We start from the raw sequence: 23,311 nt of genomic DNA, 5'->3' as shown, positions 1-23,311 counted from the left end.
AAACTGAAGGATCAAAATGAGACTGCAGTGGGAACCGGACCAACATTCCTGATGAGGGAAACAGCATGGACAAAGGCCCTGAGGCAGGAAGGGGGAAAGCACCTTGGAAAGACCACAGTGACAGAAGCTCAGAAGGCAGAGGATGGCATGAAGTGAGACTAGATGCCCTGGAGGCCAGACTGGGGGAGAGGTCATGGGGTGCTCAAAAGCCATGCTGCAACTTTCTTGGTCTTTATTTTTAAAAGGAATAGGACACCTCCCAAGGGTGTTAAGCCAAGGCAGACCTGGAGGGCTCTCCTCCCCACACCAGCCCTGGGATTTTGGACTCTGGGAGCCTCAGTTTGCTCATCCAGAAAAGAGGGATCGAAACCATCTATCTCACAGGGAATGTTGAAAGGATTAGATGAGACTGTAAACGCAAATACTCTGCAGGGTCTCTGCCAGGTCTTGTACAACAAACCCTCCATCCCTGCCCCTCCCACCCCGTTCCACCACCGGCCCTTTGACATCTTAGCGCCAGTCTGCATCTTTGGCCCTGTTTGAACCTAGCACTGTGCCCAGCACATGGTAGGCCCTCAATAAATGCTTGTTGATGGATCAGCTCTAAGCCTAAGGGTTATCAAAAGCCTGGGCCAGCAACTCGAGGAATGCAGCCATTTCAGTTTCTGAGCTGTATCCTGAGGGCTAGCACAGGCTTCTCCCGTGTCCCCACGTGACGTGGCTGTGCTGGTGCACAGTGGACCTGCAGGCAACACTTCCTGAATGGGAAGCCCTCTACAGCAGGGCTCCCGCAGGCTGAGGTTATCCCCTAAGATCCTCTACCACCTCCCAGAAGGGCTGGGTCGCAGGCAGCGGCTGTTCTCCAACAGCACTCCAAGTCACCGGCAGCACGCAGGTTTTAAAACAATAATAAGTTGAAATGTACTCGCCAAGAAAGCCACCGACCTACAAAGAAAATCTTATCGCTGATCTTGCAATGAGCACCGACCTCCCCTTTGCAAGAGCTGAGATCAAGATAAAGAAGCTATCGAAAAGCCATCTGCCCACTTAAAATAATATCATAAGTCATGTTAGGAACCACAGACCTGGGGCCAGATACCAAAACAATTGTCTGAACGGGCTGCTTCAATTTCTCCTTAAAACCACCCATGTATGTTAAAAGAAAAACACCCTCCCACCCACCTTGGCCCTGCAAGCTTTTGATTTCTCTGTTCCCTTCCTTTCACACTCTAAAATGACCAAACTCTGTTACCCAAACTGACACGTCTTACAGACAAGGCTCCCACGACAGCCAGCTGGAATGACGACTCGGGAAAAGTGACAGAAATTAAGGCGAGGGGCACTGGAATGGCTGGATATCTTGATCTGGGTGATGGTTTCACAAGGGCATACATATGTAAAAATCTATTGAGCTTCACACTTAAGATCAATAAAGGAAAAAAAAAAAGCTAGAAGGAAAGCAAGACATGCTAGGAACATGGGAACACCTGGAGCGAAATGCAGAATTTGCCCTGAATCCTATCAGGCCTTCAAGAGGAACAGTAGTTTTTTAAAAATGTCCCTACCGTCTTGTCCCTGGTCCTATCACTCACTCGCTGAGTGTACTTGAACAATCTGGCTCACTTCTCTGAGCTACCTCAGTTTCCCCCTCTATTAAATGGGCATAACCATAGCACCTACACCACACAGCATGCACAGTGGGACTCAGGAGAGAACAAACTTGAAGCTCTCAACACAGAGATCAGTAAATGTTGGCCACTGTTAATCTTTCAAAGCTAACACCATGCTTCAGTTACCTTGCCCATGCTTGCTGTGTCCAATCCAAGCACACAAATTGACTGTCATTCCCCTTTAGCAGATGAGAAAACGGAGGCTCACAGATGAAGAAACTGAGGCAAAGCTACACAGCTGGTGATGGACAGAGCAGAGTTTGGGAGGGGAATCCAAGGAACTATCTGTGATTCCCTAAGCATTAATACTGACACCTATACGGCACTACTAAGAGCCAGGCTTGGTTCTGAGTGCTCTTACTCATCTCCTGTGAAGTAGCTGCAATAATTCTCTCTGCTTTACAGATGAGGGTACTGAGGCACAGTGTGGTTAAATGAGTTGGCCAAGATCATAAGGCTAACAGATGACAGGACTGGGATTTGAACCCAGGCACTGATGTCAGAATCCACACTCTTACGCCTGTAAGGAAAGCCATGCTGCCTACCCTGCTCAGATAGTCTCAGGTTACTGTTACCAACACAGGTTGGTAAGTAGGTACTTGTCTGCTTGCTCACTTACCCAGGCACATCTGCCCACAAGCCCCAGGCTAGACCCTTCTGAACCACTCACAGCCTAAGGCCCTTCCAGGATCACAAACATCTTGCTGCAGCCAGAGGCTTCTGATTAAGCATATGCAAGGTCCAAACAGCATTTTCCCATTCCCATTTCCAGTCCTCCCAGGAGCAGGGAAATGTATGCATTTCCTACATGTGCTTGGAGAATCTACTTATGCCAGGTTAGACTTAGGTGATTCCCCCCAAAATCAGGCCTAGCTGCTACTCTTGAAGAACTCATGGCTTGACAGGGAAAACCCAGGAGGATCTTGTATCAGGGGCTTCTGGGGTTAAGTGGTTCCTTCTCCCAAGCCCTGAACGGTCACAGATGGTGCAGCAAAAACAAAGGTAAAGAGCTTCCAGTCCAGGCCCATCTGGTTCTGCCTCTGCCAGAGCCACTGCTTCTTGTGAGAGCAGGGGCTCAGCCCCTCAACTCCACAGGAGATATCAGACTAAATTAGAGCAAAACAGTAAAGAGAGTGCACAGGCTTCAAGGTCAGACATGGCCAAACTGGAAAAGCCAGGAGCCATCACTTCCTCAACCAGTTTCTCCCTCTAGAACTCTGGCTTCCTGCTCCATCAAATGGGGATCAGATTCCCTGCCTCCCACCGGTAAGGACCTTGGTCCACACTACCGTATCACTGCAGTTCTCTCCACTCCAGCGCACTACCCTTCATTCACACCAGATTCAGTCCCACCTCAGGACCTTTGCACTTGCTGTTCTCTCTCCCTAGAACACCTCTGCTCCCATTATATGTGCAAAACTATTCCTCTTTATCATTCAAGGTTCAGTTTAAACAGTACCTCCTCAGAAAGTCCTCCTTGTTCCCTTTTCTACAAACTCTCTCCCTCCCCATATCTGTGCATAACTCTTATCAGCATCCAGGACTCACTTTCTCAAAGGCCTTCCCCAAACACCCTACCTAAAGCAGCTATTCCCTGCCAAACTGTCCCCTTACTCTATTTTACTTTCCTCTCAGCAGCTAAACTTATTCGTCTGTATCTTATCCACCTGCTGGTTTTTTCAAACTGTGTCTCATAAAAGCCTGTATGCTCCCTGAGGGGCAGGTAAAGATGTCTGTCTTGTTCAGGGCTTTACAGTGCAATTCAATAAATGAATGAAACCCCAGTAATTAAAACACAGCCTAGCACATGTTTGGTCTCCATTACTCTTTGACCGACTGACTGAAAGCGCCCTCCTCCCTGTCCCGGAGAGCAGGCCTCAGGGGCTCCTGGGTCGGAATGCTTGTCCTCCATCCTAAACACAGCACTGCGTTGGCGGAGGTGGCGCTGGCAGACATTACCTGCGCCTCACCGGCTTCATGCAGCTCTTCAGCTGCCTGGCCTCAGCCTCCACGGGACCCTGGCACTCGGGCTGTGGCTCCAGCTGCTGCAGCTGCTGCTGCTGGGGCAGCCCTTCGGCATCAGTGGGTGTGGGAGCGGGTGCAATCCGGAGCAGGACTGTGTAGTTGCGGCCGTGGTTGTTGGCCCAGAAAGTGCCCTCGGGGGTCTCATAGCGCACCACGAAGTCCAGGCGCGCCCCATCGCCCGCACCCTCAGCAAAGGGCAGCTGGAAGGCAAAGCGGTCGGTGCGGCCGCCGTCGTCGGGCGAGGAGGCGGGCGCCTGGCCGGGGCCCAAGCCAAGGCCCAGATCCAGGATGGGATCTCCAGGTCCTCCCGCTCCTGCCCCCGGCGGGCTGCGCGGGACGTAGCGCGCTGGGTGGTCGCAGAAGGAAGCCCAGCCGTCGTGTGAGGCCCGCACGTGCACCGCCTTCTCAAAGGAGCGGTTCAGCACGCGGACCAACCCGCGCAGCACCGGCGGGCGCCCCCCAGGCACCCACACCCCGGCACCCCCGGGGACCGCTCCGGGAGGCGGCAGCAGTGCCTCCAGCTCCACCATGACGCGCCCCAAGCGCTCCAGACGGCCCGGCGCGGGCGGCAGCGAAAATGTGGGCACCAGGTAAAACCCCCCGCCAGCGGGAACGGGGCACAGCGGCGAGGGCTCGGGGCAAGCCTCCTCTTCCTCCTCCCCTTCATCCCCATCCTCGCCATCGTCGTCCTCGTCAGCCCCGCCGCCGACGCCATCTTGCCCGGCCGCCACCGCCATCTTGCCCGCCCCGGGCCCGCCCCACGGCCGGTAGCGGCGCAGCTGCGCCAGCGGCAGCCCCAGGGCCTCGTCGGCGAACAGCACCCTCCGCGGGGCCACCGCTGCCTCGACTGAGGTACGGGGCTCGCCCGCGGCCGGCGAGGGGGGCGCGGGATGCCGCAGCGGGGCCTCCACAGGGGCCGTGCGCGCCATATCGGCGGCGGCGGCGGCGGCGGCGGCACCGACGGCACCGGCAGCGGGACCGGCGGGGGCAGGGCCTGAAGGGGCGGGCAGCCAATGGGAAGGCCAGCGCTGGGGGGAGGGGGATACGACTCACGGGGGGGGCGGTCGTAGGCGGCGAGACGACAGGTATAGCGGAGAGCCAATGGGGAGCCGCGCACGCGTGACGTAGACGGTGAAGCGAGTGCAGGGGAAGCACGCAGCCAATGGGGATACCCGAGAGTGGGCGGTGTAGGAGGCGGGATGATCGGGGATCAATGGGGACGCGTGAATGGGGGGGTGCGGGGTCCGGGATGAAGAGAGCAGAAGTAGGACAGCTAATGGGGAAGTGGGAGCGGGAGCGGCGTGGGAGCGGCAGGGAAAATGGAATGGCTACAGGCGATGGGGGCAGCAGGGAGCGAACGGAGAGGCCGGAACAGTAGGAGATCCATGGGTTGCGTAGGTAGTGGGACGGAAGGTTGAGGCAGCGAACAGCCAATGGGGAGCCGTGCAGCGGTGACGTAGAGGAGGGATGACGATAATGGCTGCAGCGAGCCAATGGGGAGTCTTGTGAGTGTGCACCACGCCTTTAAGGGGCGGTGCCAGGGCGGGACTAGCCAATACGGAGACTAAAAGGTGACCAAGAGGCGGTATGTGAGCGGCCTCGGAGGCGGGACTGGAGGGGAATAGCCAATGGGGTGGGTGATGAAGGCGAGAGCGAGGAAGAGAGGTAGCAGATAGCCAATGGGGGAGTCAGAGTGAAGGCAGTTGAGAACTCAAGGGGCAGTGCAAGAACGGGATGAACCAATGCTGAAGCTAGAAAGTGTATCGGGACAGAAAGACCCGGAGGTGGGACGGGAAAGAGCAGAGCCAACGGGGATGTTGTAGCTGGTGTGAAGGAGGGGATGAACAGCCAATAAGGAGGCTAGAGGAGAGGAAGGTTCGTAGGCCGTCTGAGCTGTAGAGTGGTCGGGCCTCTGAACCGTAGAGTGCGGGCAGCCCTTAGAAAGAGTATGCCTCTCATGGATGGATTTACCTTCTTCTTAACCCTCCGTGACTCCCTATTGCCCCAGGGCTATGAATGCCCAGAGCCCCTGAAGACCTAGACTGCATCCTAGTGTGAGATCTGAGAAAGCAAAACGGACTCTCCTGTCGCAGTTAGTGGGTCTGCCCAACCCAGCTCCGAGCCTTTGCTTGAGCGGTGCCACCAGCCGAGAATGCCCCTGATTATCACCCTCAGTGTTCTCCAGGACTTGGCACCATTGTTGAATGAATGGCCAAATGAAAGATTGAGTTTTCGGGGAAGATTAGCTTTTTCTAACTCCAGCTCAGAAAACACTGAGCGTGACTATGCAGCCAGGAGTTGGTCGGGCATGTTGGCAGATATTGACTAACGTAATCACAAATCAAAGCCCTGTCTTTCTTGCGGGACTGAAGCTTCACACCCCACAGTGGCCTCACCTCCCTTCTTTCTGTCCCTGGTCTCTGCTCCTACTGTTCCCTCTCCCAGGAGTGCTGCTCCTTCTTCCTCATCTAGTGGACTCCTTTCATTCCCCTTTCACTCTTCCTTTGAGATCCCGACTTCCGTGGGAACAGAATTGTAGTTTGTGTCCACTGAACATGGCCATTCATACATTCCCCCTTCATCCTGGGAGGATTTTCTGAACACCTACTGTATGCAAGGTTCTGACTCACAGCATCCCTAGGAGGGAGGCAGTTCCACCGGCGGGCTCCCCTCCTCAGGTCTCAGTGTCCAGGATGGGGTTATGGGCCAGGAACCAATCAGTATGTTTAGTTGCAAATAACAGGGAAAACCCCACAAAATAATATGGGCTTAAACAAGATAGAACTTTTTTTTCCTCACCTAAAAGTTCAAGCTGTTAAGTAGTCCAGGGACTCCTTCCTGCCCACAGAGTTAGGGTGTTGTCTGTGTCCTGGTGTGGCCCCAAGACTCTCATCCTTCAACAAATCCTGTCAGCTCTCCATTCGATATATTTCCCGAATATACCCTCTCCCCACCCCCTCCACTGCCAGCACCATCATCAGTCGCTGATGATGTAGCGACTGCAGTAGCCTCCCTCATCATTGCAGTAGCCTCCCTCTCACTGATCCCTCTGCTTCCATCCTCACTCCTAAAGTCCATTCTACACTCAGCAATCAGAGGGATCCTGTTAAGTCCTAAGACAGTTCACATCTCTCCTCTACTCACAACCCTCCCATGGCCTCCTACTCACTCAGAGTAAAAGCCAAAGTCCTTACCATGGGCTACAAGGTCCTGCATGGTTTAACGGCCCCCCTAGTCCCCTCTCTTACCTCACCTCCTACTCCTCTTCCTCTCACTCACACCATTCTAACCACACTCTTACCTCCTTAGTAGACCTTGAGCAAATCGGACACACTCCCACCTCAGGACCTTTGCGCTGGCTGTTTCCTCTGGAATTACTCAGATATCTACATGGCTCCCTCCCTCACCTCCTTCAAGTCTTTGTCAAAGGCCCACTTCTCTGGGGACTTTCACCAACCTCTCTATTTAATCCTGTCCACTCTCCCCCAGAAGCCTCCCATGTGAGAGGATATAGTCTAGTGCAGAGAGGAGATGGGGACCTCTGCCCCTCTCTGCCCACCTGACCCCTCAGCCCTCATTCTGCAAGGGTCCTGGCTCTCAGCAGCAGCAGCATCACCCGTCACTCAGCTTTCCTCCTTCTTTTCTGGCACTCCTCTCATGGAGCAAGTGACAGTAAGGGAGAGATGGTTTGGGGAGGACGTAGCCCACACCTCGGACCCTGAAAGAGAAAACCAGCCCCCTCTCTCAGGAGGGAACAGGTCCTGAGGCAGGGAATGGGGCCTCGGCTTCTAGAACTGACCTGGTTTATAGTTACATGGGACATGTAGGGAATGTTCAGAACCAAGTCGACAGGGAGCAAGGGGTCATTAATTAACCTTAGGGACATCCCTAAAGTTGGACTCCCTCCTGATGAGCACACGCCTCACCCCCTCTCTTGCTTCCAACCACATGCCATATCTTTTAAGCCCCTGCTGTATGCAGGGTCCCTGCAGGCCTTCAACCTGAGACCTCACCCCACTTGGTGCCTCCCCTGCCTGCCTGGCACACACAGGCCATCTTTGGGTCTCAGACATGTCCCACCAACTCAGAAGCCTCAACCAGTGAAAGTTTTGTTTTGAACTAATGGTAGGGAGGGTTGGGTTCTTTTTTTTTTTTTATTGCTGTTGGCTGATTTTTTTTAGGTTTTTTTTTTTTTTTCTATTCACCTATTTTTTTTTTTCTCTTGTCTTCACAAAGCCAGGCCACCAGCCCCCCTCTGGGCTTTTCCAGAAAGGTGAGTCTGAGTTGAGGAAAGAGGCTCTCCTTCTTTTGAGGATTTGGGAGATGGTGGGAGGAAAAGAAGCAAAGGGGTAAAGGGGTGGGTCTTGGCCAGTAGGTTTATACCATGTGAATAAAAATCTGTTTGCAATTTCTCTTTCCCAGGCCTGAAGCCAGTCTTGCAGACGGGTTGGAGTGGACATTGGATGACAGAACTCTGGGTTATGCAGGGCACTGGAGAGCCAAGGGCAGGGAGTCTCAGCCACGGCCTGTCAGGAGAAGCCCCTGGGGGCTGGTCTCCCCTGTTGACCATTGGTTGGAGGGGGTGCCTGTGGAGGTGAGGAAATGCAGCCGCCAAGTCTTGGACAACCTGAAACCTTCAAGCCCCCAGAAGAATCTCCAAATCTCAGAACCTCCCTATCATTGCAGCCTAGAATTTAAAACCTGAGACGGTTGTGCTCAAGGAAACCTGGCAGTTTCAAAGGCCAGCACCAATGGAACGCAAGGCCCCTATCCTCCAGCTCTGTGATATTGGGCAAGTTGCCCGACTACTTCGTGCCTCCGTTTTCCCCATCTGTATAACGGCCACGATGACAAGATGGAAATCCAAGGGCTGTGGTGAGGATTGAACACGATAATTGTGAAAAGTGTTTGACGCTGCATCTGGCATATGGAAAAGCTGAGATAATTGTCGGCTACGGGGATGATGGTGGATATTTAGAATCCTAAATCCTTGGAAACTGGGACTTTTCGAAGTAGAAAATCGCAAAGGCTGAGGGCCTCAGAAGCATCAGGCCATGGTGTCCCTGACCATGAGAAGGTTGGGGTCCCAACGAGCCTCTCTAGGCTTTGTGAGGATGGATTCATTAATACTGGGGCCTGGTTGGGACCTTCCCCTCTGGGTCAGAGCTCTCAGGCCCTAAGATGTAATGAGGCAAGACTTTTCTCCCTTTCCTCATTCAGTGATGTTCAGTGGATTCTGGGAGCCAATGATTCTCAGACTCTTGGATTCTGTGAATTGTCGGGGGTAGGGAGGGACTCCCTGCTTTTTTCTCCATGAAGTAACTTCCATGCCTCTCACCCTCTGTGAAAAGATGGGTTGCAAGAGTATCCGGAGCTCCCCACCCCTGGGCAGTAAGACCGTGATGACCGTATCAATTCCACTTAAGGGGAAACTGAGGCCTGGACCAGAGCAAGGCCTCTGGAAACGCAGCCCTATTCCATTTCTTTCCCTGGTGTTTCCCGTCCACATGTAGCATCTCAGTTCCTTTCTTCCTTTCCCCAGAGACCGTCAAATATCCCCTCACTCACAGAGTGGCATCTCTCCCTGCCTGGGATGTCCCTGTGATTTGAGTTCTTTTCCCTTTTTTTCTAACTCTACACACTTTTGTTTTAAAAACTGTAGTTTCTCATGAGCCCTGTTATCTCATTGATACCTCTCACCTCTGTAGTGAGGGGAAGAAATCATATTTTCAGATGACTCGTAAAGGGCAAAGAAAAAACCCAAAATTTCAAAATTTCCGTTTAAGTCTCATAATCAAGAAGAGGAGAAACAGAGCGAGCGAGTGAGAGAGAGAGCGAGAGAGAAAAAACTATGAGAACCCCCCCCCACCCCGTGATTATCAGCGTACACACTCATCGAAAAAAAAATTGGATTATTAGAAGAGAGAGGTCTGTGGCTTCCACACCGTGGTTTTTCTTCTCGGTATAAAAGCAAAGTTGTTTTTGATATGTGACAGTTTCCCACAAGCCAGGCTGATCCTTTTCTGTCAGTCCACTTCACCAAGGTGAGTGTCCCCGCTCTCCCCCACCAGATGCGGGTCCAGCGGAAGAGACGACAGTGAGGTAGGCACTGGGTTGGAGGGTAGTCAGGGGCCCTCGGGAACCAGCGAGACACACGCAGCAGCTCCTGTGGTCCTGGTCAGGTAAGGTATTTTTTACAGTAATAATACTAATAACAAACGCCAGAAGACTGATAGAACAAGTACTTAATCAGTGCTGAGGCAGAGGCAAAGATAAATAAATGGATCGATGTGTGGACGGGTAGGATTTTTTAAATATATCAGCTGCCAGTCTTTATGAATCTCAGAGCTTTGAACAACTTGAAACACTGTCCAGGTGTAACTGGAAATTTCAGCGACGTCTCTGACATACCTTTGGCTCTTCTCTCTCGATATCTCCCGTCCCTCTCTGTCTCACTCTTTTTGTGATTCTCTGCCCCTCTCTTTCTGTTTCCCTGGCACGCAGACTCTCCACCCCTCTGTCTTTCTCTGGCTCTGACCATCTCCCCTGTCGCTGTCTCCTCCAACTTGACCACACTCCATTTATCTCCTTTCCTCCGTCTCTCCCACTGCCTTTCCTGCTCACTCGTCTTGCCTTCCCCCTGCCTGCCTCTCCCCCTCTACCCCCAGCCTCCAGCACAGAGCTTTGTGCAGTTGGCGCTTAATAACAGTGTGTTGAGTAATGTCGAGGAGGACATTTACATTTTACAAGAATGAGCATCAATTCTGTTTGCCCCCATTGAAAGAGGATTGTGGGCTGTCGGGTTGGGCTGAGCACTTAACTTGAACTTGCGCTTGCACCGCATGAGGAGACCCTCCAGGGGGGCACTTCACGCAATTGTCAACCATGGTTTAGCTGTGGGGTTCTACCCTCAGGACCTGGTGTTGTCGGGGGAGGGCCAGGATCCATGTCCAGGAACAGAGCAGGTCATTCAGGTCTGGGGTGACCTCGTCTCTGCAGGCTTAGCAAGTGCTCACTGCGTGTTAACTGTTAGTATTTTTTAACCAAATTAGAATCATGCTATCTAGCTATCTATTGATTTTGTTTCTGCTTTATTCAATGAATAGGAGCATTTTTGTAGGTCACTGAAAAATGTTTCAACGTATGATCTTTCATAACTGTTCAGACTGTCCTCACACTGGTATGAACCACGACTGGTTCGACCAAGTGCTGATTTTTGGACATTCGGGTTGTTTCTAGTTTTTTCACATAATCATCCCGGATTAGTTCCTCGGATTCCTACAAATCGAGTGGCTAGGGCAAAGCGTTTGTGCATTTTTAAGGTTTCTGACCCTCTCTGCAAATTGTTCTTCCAAAAGGTTGTCCTGTTTTATGTTCCCTCTACTCAAGCTAACCGTGGGTGGGTATTATCATTTTTTAATCCTTTCTCAACATACCAGGTAAGAAAAATATTACCATGTTGTTGAAATTTGCATCTTTCGATAACTTATACTGTTTGTTGACCATATGTGCTTTTTTTTTTTTTTTTTTCAGTTGTCTGGTCAAGTCCTTAGTCCTAATAGGGTGTTCATCATTTTTATTTATTGATTTGTCACAGCTCTTTATATAAAAGGATATTAGCCTTCCATCAGCCGTACATATATAGCAAATATTTTCTCTCAATTCATCATTTACTGAAGTTGTTTTGCTATTTGTTCATGCTGTTTTGTGATGCTTATGATGTTTTTATATTGTCAACAAGGTTAGTCTTTTCTTCTGTGGTTACTGTCTCTGGTTTTGTGCTTAGAAAGTCCTTTCCCACTTGAAAATGAGATAAATGTTCACCTGTATTGGCTTTTATTCTCTTTTATGGCTTCATTTTTTCCACTTACTGTAGAGGTTAAGAGTGTGGGTACTAGAGCCAGACTGTCTGGGACAAACCCAGCCTCAGCTCAAGCAGTTCGTGTGATTTTTAGCCAGGCATTTAACTTCTCGCTACCTCCATTTCCTCATAGGTACTGTGATGGTTATAATAGTACTGACCTCAAAGGGTGGTTGTAAGGATTAAATCTCTCAACCTCGTTAGATGCTTAGCCTAGGGCCTGGCATACAATAAACCCAAGATCCATATAAGATTATTATTTATCTCTTTAATGGATCTGGAATTTATTTTAGGGTACATGATGAGGGTGACATTTCAAACTGGGCAGGAAGGGGTTGGTGGAAAAATGGACTGGTTAGTCATTAGCTTTATTTTCCCCTTAATTATCCCAGAACCATTTGTTAAACAATCTATTCTCCAGCGTCCCCTGGTTTGAAATGCCGTGTTCATCACAAACTCCATTCCCTCTAGACATTGGTCTGTATTTGAGCTTTTCCATTCTGTTCTGTTCCTCGGTGTCTGTTCTGGTGCCAGGGCCACAGCGCCTTGCTGATTGTTGCTCTGCAATACAATATAGCACCCGGCCGAAGGCCCTGGCATCTTGCCCTTTGTTATTCCTCATTATTTTGGAATAACGAAGGATCAGCTCCTCCAGCCAGAGACCAACAACTGTTCATATTTGGAGCATGTCTCTCTCTCTCTCCCGCTCTCTCTCTCTCTCTCTCTCTCTCTCTCTCTGTCTCTTTGTCTCTCCCCATCTCCCTGTGTTGTTTCTGTCTCTCTTGTTCTCTCTTTGACTTTCTGCTCCTATGGGTTCCTTCCCCCTCCTCACTGTCTCTCCTTCTCTCGGTGTCTCTCACTATCTCTCTTGTTCTCTTTGTTTCTCTCTCTGTGTGTCTATCTCTGTCCCACCTCATGTCTCTCCCATCTCTCTCTGTAGCTCTTCTTCTCTGTGTCCCTCTGTTTGCCTATGTCTGTTTGTCTATCTCTGTTTCTGTCTCTCAGCCAGTCCCCTGGGTAGAACGGCAGTTATCGAATCAAAGCCCTACAGACACCTAACAGCTCACTCAGACACAGAGCACAAGGCCCCTGGCCCTCATCCGCTCCACACCTCTCCCCTTCCCAGAGTACAGAGGGGCAAATTGAGGCTGGGAGATGGGCGGGAGGGCCTCTCTGAAGGCCTCACAGAGATGCAGTGGTAGAGTTGAGACCCAAGCTCAGATCTCAGGACTCTCAGTGGGGCCCTGGCTCTGTGTCTCTCCCCCACAATGGGCCTCAGTTTACCCCTCAGCACCCATGACAGGGGCAAGGGGACCCTGGGCTGTCTCCCAGCTGCTGCCGTTCCCCCTTCTACCCTCTCACAAGTTGGACCCTCATGGTCACAGTGTGGGGCTAGCCTCACAAGAGCTAGGCTGGGTGGGGTCCCAGGGCCCCATGGGTCAGGAGGCCTCATGGCCAGAGGGTGGTGATACTAGAGGGACATAAGTCAGTCGGTATATCTGTGGGTCTGGCTGTGGACAGAGCTCAGCCGTGTCCCCAGAGTTGGCACAGGTCCCTGGGATCCTCTATCCCACGGCTCCTCCAGAGAGCCTGGTGGTAGACTCTACCGGCAAAGGCCAGGGCTCTGACTGCTCCCACCGTGAGGTCCTAGCTGAAGGTCTGCCAGCCTCAATGTCCCCTTCCTTCCCTCCCCATCTCTGGCAGAATGGCTGTGAGTCTGGGAGCACTGTCCCAGAATGGACAGGGAGATGGAGGCCCTGCAGGGGTCCATCTACTGATCACCAACATTTTGTTAAGCATTTCATGTGCGTTAACTTTGGAAGATGGGTACAATTATTGTCCCGTTTTACATATGAGCCCAAGGAGAGTTACAGCTAGTTAGTGTGAGAGCCTGGCCCCAGGCTGGGGGAAGCAGAGGGGACGATTCTGACCCTCCTACCTTCACAGAACTTAGGAGGGAGGCTGAGAGGAGGCTTGCTGCAATTCCAGGCCTGGCAGGCGGGAGGCACTATGAACTTCGGGAAGTTCCAGTGATTTTGGACACCAGGGACATAGGCCTTCACCTACTGAGAAGTTGGACCCATGGACCCCACAGAGTCTGTGGGTTTGAGATTCTGGGATCATTTGAATCTAAGAAATGATGTTCTACGATTCTGAGGTTCTAGCATAGTACCATTTGAAGACCCTGAGGGTCCCAGTCTCTGTGGGGTCTGCATGGCACTCCCCAAGCATCAAACCTTGGGCCTCTCCATGGCCCAAAAAGGACCGGGTCTACAGGGCCCAGGGCTTGTCATGGTGGCCAGACGGACGTCACTCACCACATCCGCCAGCACCCACATCACCCCACCTGGGCCTGGCCGGCTGCAGGACGGGACGGCCAATTCTCGGAACGAAACCCGTGGGGTAGGGTACCTGCCCCCTTCTCTTCCTCCTTGGTGCTGATGAAGCCCAGCGCATCCGGCCGCCATGACGTCAATGGCGGAAATATCTGGGGAAGTCGGGGGCTGTGACAACAGGGCCCAGATGCAGACCCCGATACGAAAACACAAACTATGTCCCAGAAACATCCTCCATGTGGCTTCTAAGAAATAGTCAGAAAAGGATGCCCCAACAGACAGTGCAGGAAGCCGGCTGCCCAACCTGGCCCTCCAGGTACCCCACCACGAGACACACCATATCCACGGCCCCTTTCTGAGAATGTATCTATGCTGCCCTGAGTCAGGTTGTTCCAGATGTGTCTGAGGAGGCGATTTCTTATAGGCTCTGGCCAAGGGTCCAGGCAGCTTGAGAAGTGACCACAGGCTAGCCGTGTAGGCCAGGCCAGAGCGGTGGAAAACATCCACTCATTCACCAAAATCAGTGTTGGTTCGCTCAGGTCTTCTGTGACAAAGTACCACAAACTAGGTGGCTTAAATAACAGAAATGTTTTGTCTCACAGTTCTGGAGGCCAGAAGTCCAAGATCAAGGTGTCAGCAGTGTCGGTTCCTTGTAGGGCTACGAGGGAGAAATCTGTTCTCTCTCCTAGCTTCGGATGGTTTGCTGGCGCTCTGACATTCCTTGGCTTATACAAGCAACACCCTGATCTCCACCTTCATGCACTCATTCAGGCCCTTGTTCTGAGCCTCCGTAGACCCAGGCTCCTGATTCTCACGCAGTAATGTTCTAAGGCCCCGAGAGAGTAAGGGTTTAAATACCTGGATTCACACCCCCACCTCCGTCAGCACCATAACTCTGGCAAGCCCCATGAGCTGAAAGCAAAGAAAGAAAGGAGCAACTGCCCCCTCGGAGCCCTTCTTCTGCTCCCCAGGGCTGCTCTCGGCAGCTGTGTGCCCAACCCAGTGCTACGGGGCGGGGTGGGGAGACACACACATACACACACACACTTTCCGGAGAAAGAAGTAGAGATCTCAAGTCACCATGGGGCTGTGGGACACTGTACCTGGTTGTCCCCTTCAGTAAAATGGAAGTTGGGCTTGGCAGTCCCTTCCAGCTCTGGCTTCCTCTCAGATTGGTACTCTAGCATTCCGAGAAACCAAGGCCCTGCCCATCGGGGAGTGTAAGGTTCTGGAGCCATTCTGGAGGATTTTCTGGATAGGGCTTGGATAGGGGAAGAGAGGAAGAGTGGGCATTCCAGGCAGGTCGAATAGCATGAACAAAGGCTTGGAGGCAGGCCTGAAGAGCAGAGATTGGGATGAACTCCGGTGGGAGCCGAGTCGAGGAGCTCGCACAGGCCCCGGCTCAAGAGAGTCTATCTCTCCTCTCTGGCACCTGCCCTGCCAGCTCCATGCAGGGCGGGAGCCCAGAGATGATCTCAGATGGAGAGCTCCAGACTCCTGTACTCAGCTTCCACACGGCCTTGCCACTTGCATGTCTAACACCAGAGTCATCATGTCCCTCCACACCTGGATCACCACCCCCAACCCTGCTCCCCCATCTCCCCCATCTCAGGTCATGTCAGCTCCGTCCTTCCAGCTGCTCAGCTAATACCCAGAAGTCACCTTGACCCTCCCTCTCTCACCCTCCGCATCCAAGCTGCCAGCAAATTCTCCTGACTCCACCTTCGAAACATTAACTCCGCACCCACCCACTTCTCACCATCTCCACTGCCATCATCCTGGTCTGGACTGTTGCTTGCCTGGACTATTATAGTAGCCTCCTCACTAGTCCCCCTACTTCTGCCCTCACCTTCCTAGAGTCTGCCCCCCTCACAGCAGCCAGAGGGATCTTTGGAGTCCATGCCCACCTTGCACTCCCAGATATGCCCGTCACTGGGGTAACATAATACTCCCAGGAGAAAATCAGAAAGCAGCCCCCGTGGGATCAGCAAAGGTCGTGTGGCCTATACTGGGTTCAGGGAGGACAGGAGGGCTGAGGCTTGAAGAGCACCACTCAGGTGCTGAGACCTATCCTGGCTGAGGCCCCACAAACCACCCCAAATTCCCCACCACCCTCAGGGAGGACACCTCCCCACCAGGCCTGTGCCAGCATGTACAGGCACGCTGTGCGCTGGGTCCGTGTATGTCTGCACATGGCGTGTGCTTGGAGACACAGGCACGCCCGTGCTCCTGACACCGAGTATGTGTGTGCACATGCGCGCACACGTGACCAGAGCTGGGGCCCCTTTGGGACACACCCCAGCCAATGCCTGCTCTGACCAGAGGGGGTGTCCACATGGTTCAGATGGTTGAGCATTTCACACACACCCCAGCACGATTGTAACTCCTTCCCCTTGTGTCCCCGCAGCCTGCCCTCGGACAAGGACCCAATGCCCAACCCCAGGCCAGCCAAGCCCTTGGCCCCTTCCTTGGTACTCAGCCCATCCCCAGGAGCCTTGCCCAGCTGGAGGGCTGCACCCAAGGCCTCAGACCAGCTGGGAGCCAAGGGCCCGGGGACAACCTTCCAGGGCCGGGACCTCCGAGGTGGGGCTCACGCCTCCTCTTCCTCCTTGAACCCCATGCCACCATCGCAGCTGCAGGTGAGGCCTAGGGCCCAGGATGGGGCAGGCAGGGTGGGGTACCTGGGCCTATAGGTGCCGACCTTTACTGTGGCACTGGGCGGGGGGCCCAGCTGGGGCACAGGAAGTGGTTTTCTGGGTCCCAGGCACGTCTGTGACTTATGCAGATGTCACGGGGCCAAGAAAGTCCCCACTTAGCAGGTCTCAGAGATTTGAGGCTCTCCGCAACCTCCCAATCCCTGTCTCAGGACAGGAGACCCTATCATGGTCCCACAGGCATAGCCATGTGTGTCTCCATCCCCCTGTGACAGAGGGCTTGGGGCCCAGGGAGGTGAGGTGACAGGATGGAGGCCAGCTCTGCCACTTATTAGCTGTTTGATCTTGAAAAAGTCACCCAATCTCCGTGAGCCTCAGTTTCCACATATGTAAAATGGGGTTGGTCATTCTGCCTAGTACGTGGGGTCGTTGGTGAGGAGTATACGGGTTAGACGTGTAGAACAGTGAACATGAGGATGGCATCTCACCCGCCTGCCTTCCCCCAGCTGCCCACAGTGCCCCTCGTCATGGTGGCACCCTCTGGAGCACGGCTGGGTCCCTCGCCCCACTTGCAGGCACTCCTCCAGGACAGGCCACACTTTGTGCACCAGGTACCAACCCAGAACAGGCAGGGGGGAGGGAGCAGGCGGGAGAACTGGGGAGAGGACCTGGCTGAAATGGACCCCATGTGCCCCTAGCTCTCAACGGTGGATGCCCATGCCCGGACCCCTGTGCTGCAGGTGCGCCCACTGGACAGCCCAGCTATGATCAGCCTCCCGCCACCCACTGCTGCTACGGGGGTCTTCTCCCTCAAGGCCCGGCCCGGCCTGCCACCTGGTAACACTGTACCCCACAGCTCCACAGAAGCCCAGAGCCCCCAATCCTTGAACATAAGTGGTGTGGGCTGCTGACTTGCGGCCCTCAGGAGGCCAGAGGTGTCAGGTCTTATCATCTTGGAAACTCCAACCTCTAAAAATGTCAGGCTCAGAACCTTAAAGACACAGAATGTCAAAATCACGGAACCACAGATCTTTGCAAAGTTAGTCGAAATGTCAGCGCAGTCTTTGAGCTGCTCCACCAGTAGCCTTGGAGATTAGGGACCACAGAGCCCCCTGGGAGTCTGGGCCTGCAAAGCTCAGGAGGGTGGGAAGCTCAAAATGAGAGGCTTTGTGGGCCGAGCTCCAGAGCCTGGCCCCCAGCCCCCAGAGGTGCCCTGTCCCCACCTGCAGGGATCAACGTGGCCAGCCTGGAATGGGTGTCCAGGGAGCCAGCACTGCTCTGCACCTTCCCAAGCCCCGGTGTGCCCAGGAAGGACAGGTCAGTGTGCAGGGCTGGGAAGGACCCTTGCCCTGCCATCCCCTCCTCTGACACACTTTGTCCCCCCAGCACCCTTTCAACCATGCCCCAGAGCTCCTACTCACTGCTAGCAAATGGTGTCTGCAAGTGGCCCGGATGTGAGAAGGTCTTCGAGGAGCCAGAGGACTTCCTCAAGTGAGTGGGTCAGGCCTGTTCCGGTCCAGGGGGGCCCCAGTTTGTGGGAGGAGGTCTGGGGTGCAGGTCTCAGCTCAGGCCTCATCCCGATAAGGGGTAACATGAAAGAGGCAAAAGCTGAGACTGCAGGTTCAGATCCTGGCTCCATCACTCACTGGCTCTGTGACCTTGGGCAAGTTACTTAGTTTCTTGGAGCCTCGGTTTCCTCATCTGTATAATGGGGGCATCATAACAGAGGTGTGTGCTATGATTTACCTCCATTTTACAGACAAAGAAACTGAGGCCAAAGAGGTTAAGTGTCTTGATCAAGATCACCCAGTTCCTGAGTAACAGCCAGCCTCCGGAATCCACACTCCTAACTGCTTTGCCCTGCTACGCCCCCTCATGCCAACACACCAGCCTTTTATTGACCCCCAAAGTCCCAGATCTTCACAATGGCTATTGCTGCCTCCTCTCAGCCCCATCTCTCTCTCTCTCTCTCTCTCTCTCTCTCACACACACACACACACACACCTTTTCCAACCATACCCAACTATCAGTGGCAATTCAGTGCATCCCGTCCTCTTCGCACAAGCTGTACTCTCCACCTGGAATGCCTTTCCCACTCTCAGCTCACTACCCTTCCATCATCATCTCCAGCACCCTGGCCATACAGTAGATGCCAAGTAGCGTATGTTGAAGGAATGACAGGTGTGAAAGGAAGACTGAGGTAGAAAGAGGGGAGGGAGGCTGAGGCTCTGAGGAGAGGCCTTCCTCCCAGAGGGTCTGAGCCCTCCCCGCTAGGAATGTTGAGCCGAGAAGCCGGGCTCGCCATGTTCACCCGCGTGGACTCTTTCCGCTACCCAGGCACTGCCAGGCAGACCATCTCCTGGATGAGAAGGGCAGGGCGCAGTGTCTCCTCCAGAGGGAGGTGGTGCAGTCTCTGGAGCAACAGGTGACATGGGGGGGGGCGGGGGCAGGGTGGCGGTGGGTGAACCGTACGTCCACCCTGTGCCAGGATACAAGCTCACCCAGGATGGGGCTGGCATGAAGGAAGGAAGGGGGCAAGGCACTCCCAGGGAAGACCACAGCCTACACAAAGACGTGGTGGAGAAAGATCAGGTTGAGGCCTCACTCTGTGCCTGTCCTCACAGCTGGTGCTGGAGAAGGAGAAGCTGGGTGCTATGCAAGCCCACCTGGCTGGGAAGATGGCCCCAACCAAGGCTCCATCCACGGTGAGCCACCCCAGGCCTACAGGTTGCACAGACTGCTGGGGAGCAGGGGAGAGGCCCTGCAGGGCGCGGGGGACCTATCCTTGCACCCAGGCCCTGGGATCTCTGGGCCCCTGTCCCCAGCTCCAAACATGCCCAGACCTAGGAATCTGTCCCTTTCTACCTACAAACCCTCTGACCTTAAGATCCCAAATCATGATCTTGAGTTTGCAAAGCGACAGCAGATCGCCAAACACTGAATGCAGACTGTGTGCCGCTGGCAAGACCAGCTATATAACTCACAGGGCCCAGTGCAAAATGAAATCACGGGGCTCAGATTTCAAAATGATGACCGCAGAGCATTAAACAAAGTGCAGGGCCCCAGGACCTTCAGAGATCACACAGAAGCTGGCCCTGGGCGTCAGGCACTGTTTGTGAGCACTTTGGTGATGTTAACTTATTTAATCCCCATGATGCATGGTGAGGTAGGTATTACTATCATCCCCAATTCACAGATAAGGAAAATTGAGGCCAGGGAGGCTTAGGTGACTTTCCCAAGGTCGCAATTGGGTAGCAGAGGAGCCCAATTCAACCCTAGCTCGTGGCCCTGGCACTGGTGTGCTACACACACTAGTGTCCATACCCGCACTTTAATAAATATGGCTCGTGCTGCTTTGTGGGATTCTACATCAGAGTGGAATTGAGAAGAGGGTGCCCTTACTTTTAAAAACACTTATTTAAAACTAAAGTGGCAAGTTTAAGCCTCTGGGTCACCAGCCTCTCCGTCTTCCCCCAGGCATCATCCGACAAGAGCTCCTGCTGTATCGTAGCCACTGGCACCCCGGGCACCACTGTCCCAGCCTGGCCGGGTCCCCAAGAGGCCCCTGAAGGCCTGTTTGCTGTGCGGAGGCACCTCTGGGGCAGCCATGCAAACAGCACGATCCCAGGTAAGGATGGTACGTGCCCTACGTGGTGCCCTCTGAGCCCCTCATCTCCCTGCCTGGTACTGGGCGGGGGACTGCTCTTCCCCACCACTGCCACCCAGCCTTTGGAAACTGGCAACTGCTCGTAAAAGCTTCCTCTCTGGATTTCCATGGCCTCCAAGCCCCCATTGTGGTCTCAGATGTCTAGTCCTAGCCCTGTCTCCCCTGAGGATTAGGGCTCACTCACTCTGCGCTTCAGCTACTCCATTTGGTCATCAGAAGGGAGGGAGCTAGCTTAGTAATTCCCAGGGACTCTCCCTCTCCCCACCAAGGAAAAGCAGGGTGACTCGCCCAAGCTCACCAATCCCCTACTACCCGCAAAGTCTGGGCTGTGGGCTTAATAGCGATTAGGGCCTTCGAGTGCCATCCTGACTCCGCCATTTAACCAGTTACATGCATTTCGCGTGGAAGTTACTTCATTTCTTTTAAACCTTGGGGAGAATAAGCCCCATTTTGGTGGGGGCGGTGCAAAGGGGAAATGATATCATTTATGTCAAGTGCTTAGCCGACAGTGACTGTGATCCTGGAAAGCGGTGTTCACGGTGGGATTTCAGGCATGCAGACTCGACAGCCGGTCGGTCGAGAGCAGAGGGTGGGAGAGGGAGCGAGGAGTTCCCTGACGGGGCCTGATCCCACCGTACCTCTGCCAGAGTTCTTCCACAACATGGACTACTTCAAGTTTCACAACATGCGGCCCCCTTTCACCTATGCCACCCTCATCCGCTGGGTAAGCAGAGTGCCGGGCTGAGGAAAAGGAAGAGAGGGCGGGGTGGAGGATCTGCCTCTCTCTGAGCACCCCCAGGCGGGCTCCTGCCTGAACAAACCCACGCCTCAGATGTGATCCCCCATCTTCACCCCAGACCTGCCCCCAAACCCACAACTGAACTGCCATCCAAGCCAGTGCAAGCTAAAAGCTGGCCTTCAGCACACCCCCTTCCTGATGGCCACATCAACTCCAAACCTAACTGCCTCCTGGGCCTATAAATAGCCCCCAAACTAGCCCCCAAACTCCTTCACCAGCCCAGACGTACCCCAGTCTGCCGACACATTCCCCCCTAGACCCTATCCCTAACCCCTTCCTTGTAACACCTGACCCGTCCCAACCCCTTCATCCTCATCCCCCTAATGCCTTCCCAGAGGCTTCACCAGAGCCCGCCCGGACCTTTATCCTAGGCCCATACCTAACCCTACACAATGCCCCCCGTTCACCTACCTAGCCCCATCCCAACCCGGAGCCTCATCGCAGCCATGGTCACTGACCCTTGACGCAATTCCATTCCTAAATCCAAGCAGATCAAATTCCCGGACCCTTAGCCTCACTCCACACCTAATCCCAGCCCTGACCCTTAACGACCACACACAGTCAACCTCATTCTTGACCCTGAAACTAACCACATCCCTGACACATAAAATAACTACGTAACGAGGCCCACCTCTGACTCCTGACCTAATGTCATGCGTCATCCCACCCCTCGCCCCTCGACTCACCCCAGTTCATCCCCAGCCTGACCTTTAACCAGCCACTTCCCTGACCTTTAACTCTGCCTGGCCCTTTACCCCTTCCAAATCCTTAACTGGACCCCACTCTCTGGCCCTTACCCTTCCCAAACCCTGAAACCTCACTCTCACAGAGAGTTCTCCAACTCCAACTCTACCCCAGAAATTTAACTTAACTCTAGCCCTAACCCTGAAGCAGACCCCACTCCAACCTCAGCCCTGATCCTCTACCTAACCCCATCCCAGCCCTACCCTCACCCCGCTTCTAACCCTGTCTCCGACCCGTCACCCCACACCATCTCCCTTCCTTCCCCCGTCCCCACAGTTCCACCCAGGTCAGAAGGCCCAAGGTGGGCCAGTGCCCCTCTCAGTCCGAATTTGCGGGAGCGGCTCCCCTTACCCCCACACCCCCTAACCTCCAGGCCATCCTGGAGGCTCCCGAGAAGCAGCGGACACTCAACGAGATCTATCACTGGTTCACACGCATGTTCGCCTTCTTCAGAAACCACCCTGCCACCTGGAAGGTGAGCACCTCCGGAGGTGGCAGTGGCTGGGAGGGCCTCAAATGCCACTGCGGTGCTGGGTCAAGTTCAGGAATGGGTGGGCCTGGGACTGGGTTTGTAGGCATGTTGAGAAAGGGCAGGAGGTCAATTTTTGGTGGGGACTGCTGGCCTCAGAGGATGACTGCCTGCCTGCTCCCCTCCCCAACGTCCCCGGCCCGGCTGGCTGGTCCTCCTTCCACAGAACGCCATCCGCCACAACCTGAGCCTGCATAAGTGCTTCGTGCGTGTGGAGAGTGAGAAGGGGGCCGTGTGGACCGTGGATGAGTTTGAGTTCCGCAAGAAGAGGAGCCAGAGGCCCAGCAGGTGTTCCAACCCCACACCCGGCTCCTGACCTCAAAGCCAAGGAAAGAAGGAAGGACAGGGGCCAAAACGGGGGAGTAGAAGTGGCTGGAGGCAGGGGTGACCGGCCCTGAACGTCCCTGCAGGGACCAAGAAGTAAGGTGTGCACCATCTTGCTGGCCAGGGACCCTGCTCCCCAGCTGACCGCCCTCCTGGATCACATGCTCTGCACCAAGGCTGCTCAGAGGGACCTTGGCCGCAACCCCACACCCCCGCCCCAGCCCCCTGCGACCGGCTCTCCAGCCAAACTGAGCCTTCACAACCGACCACACACACAGCCTGCCTCAGTCGCTCTCACAGATGACCTTAGGGCTGGAAAGGACACAGAGAGTCGCAATCCTGTCCCTTGGACTCAATACAAACCCTAAAACACGAAGAGCCTGCCTCAGTACACTCACACCACCTCAAATCCGCAGTCACACAAACAGTCACACCCGAGCACAGTCCTGTCAACCCACATGCCCCAAAGCACACACCCGTAGCCAGCTTCCAGGCCCACAGGTGCAGCGTCACACGGGGCATGCCCAGACACCCGCACAGAAGCAGCCTCGGTACCTTCAGGATCTCAGGTCCCAGAAAGCCACACAGACACATGCTGGTCACACACGGTATCACACAGCTCCCGACACAGACGCTCGGTCGCACAGACTCTCTGAACTCACCCGCGTGTCTCACACATGCGCACCCACAAAGCACCCCAGT

At 54.1% G+C, this 23,311-nt stretch overlaps 2 protein-coding genes across 5 annotated transcripts in view; one reads left to right on the top strand and one right to left on the bottom strand.

Annotated features, from left to right (window-relative positions):
• PPP1R3F (protein phosphatase 1 regulatory subunit 3F) overlaps positions 1 to 4,645 on the bottom strand; it is a 15,351-nt gene extending 10,706 nt beyond the window's left edge. For both annotated transcript variants that reach the window (XM_032619767.1, XM_032619768.1), the window contains exon 1: positions 3,630 to 4,645. In XM_032619767.1, the coding sequence (XP_032475658.1) occupies positions 3,630 to 4,624 (995 nt within the window). In that variant the 5' untranslated portion in view covers positions 4,625 to 4,645. The remainder of the gene's footprint in view (positions 1 to 3,629) is intronic.
• On the top strand, positions 4,206 to 23,311 carry FOXP3 (forkhead box P3). 3 transcript variants are annotated; one of them, XM_032619773.1, is made up of 13 exons: positions 4,206 to 4,285; positions 8,118 to 9,739; positions 16,300 to 16,531; positions 17,053 to 17,157; positions 17,245 to 17,383; positions 17,776 to 17,863; positions 17,933 to 18,037; positions 18,884 to 18,971; positions 19,171 to 19,251; positions 20,024 to 20,174; positions 20,861 to 20,937; positions 22,130 to 22,231; positions 22,452 to 23,311. In XM_032619773.1, exons 3-13 carry the CDS (start codon positions 16,322 to 16,324, stop codon positions 22,599 to 22,601), a joined length of 1,296 nt encoding a protein of 431 aa, XP_032475664.1. In that variant the 5' UTR covers positions 4,206 to 4,285; positions 8,118 to 9,739; positions 16,300 to 16,321; the 3' UTR covers positions 22,602 to 23,311. The 3 variants fall into 3 exon arrangements, with proteins under 3 accessions (XP_032475664.1, XP_032475663.1, XP_032475662.1); XM_032619772.1 differs by having other exon boundaries at positions 8,118 to 8,570; positions 22,452 to 22,821; XM_032619771.1 differs by lacking the exons at positions 4,206 to 4,285; positions 8,118 to 9,739 and adding an exon at positions 9,783 to 9,877 and having other exon boundaries at positions 20,765 to 20,937; positions 22,452 to 22,821.

Source organism: Phocoena sinus, chromosome X, assembly GCF_008692025.1.
Source record: "Phocoena sinus isolate mPhoSin1 chromosome X, mPhoSin1.pri, whole genome shotgun sequence".
Taxonomy (NCBI): Eukaryota; Metazoa; Chordata; class Mammalia; order Artiodactyla; family Phocoenidae; genus Phocoena; species Phocoena sinus.
This window is presented reverse-complemented; position numbering and strand designations above follow the sequence as displayed.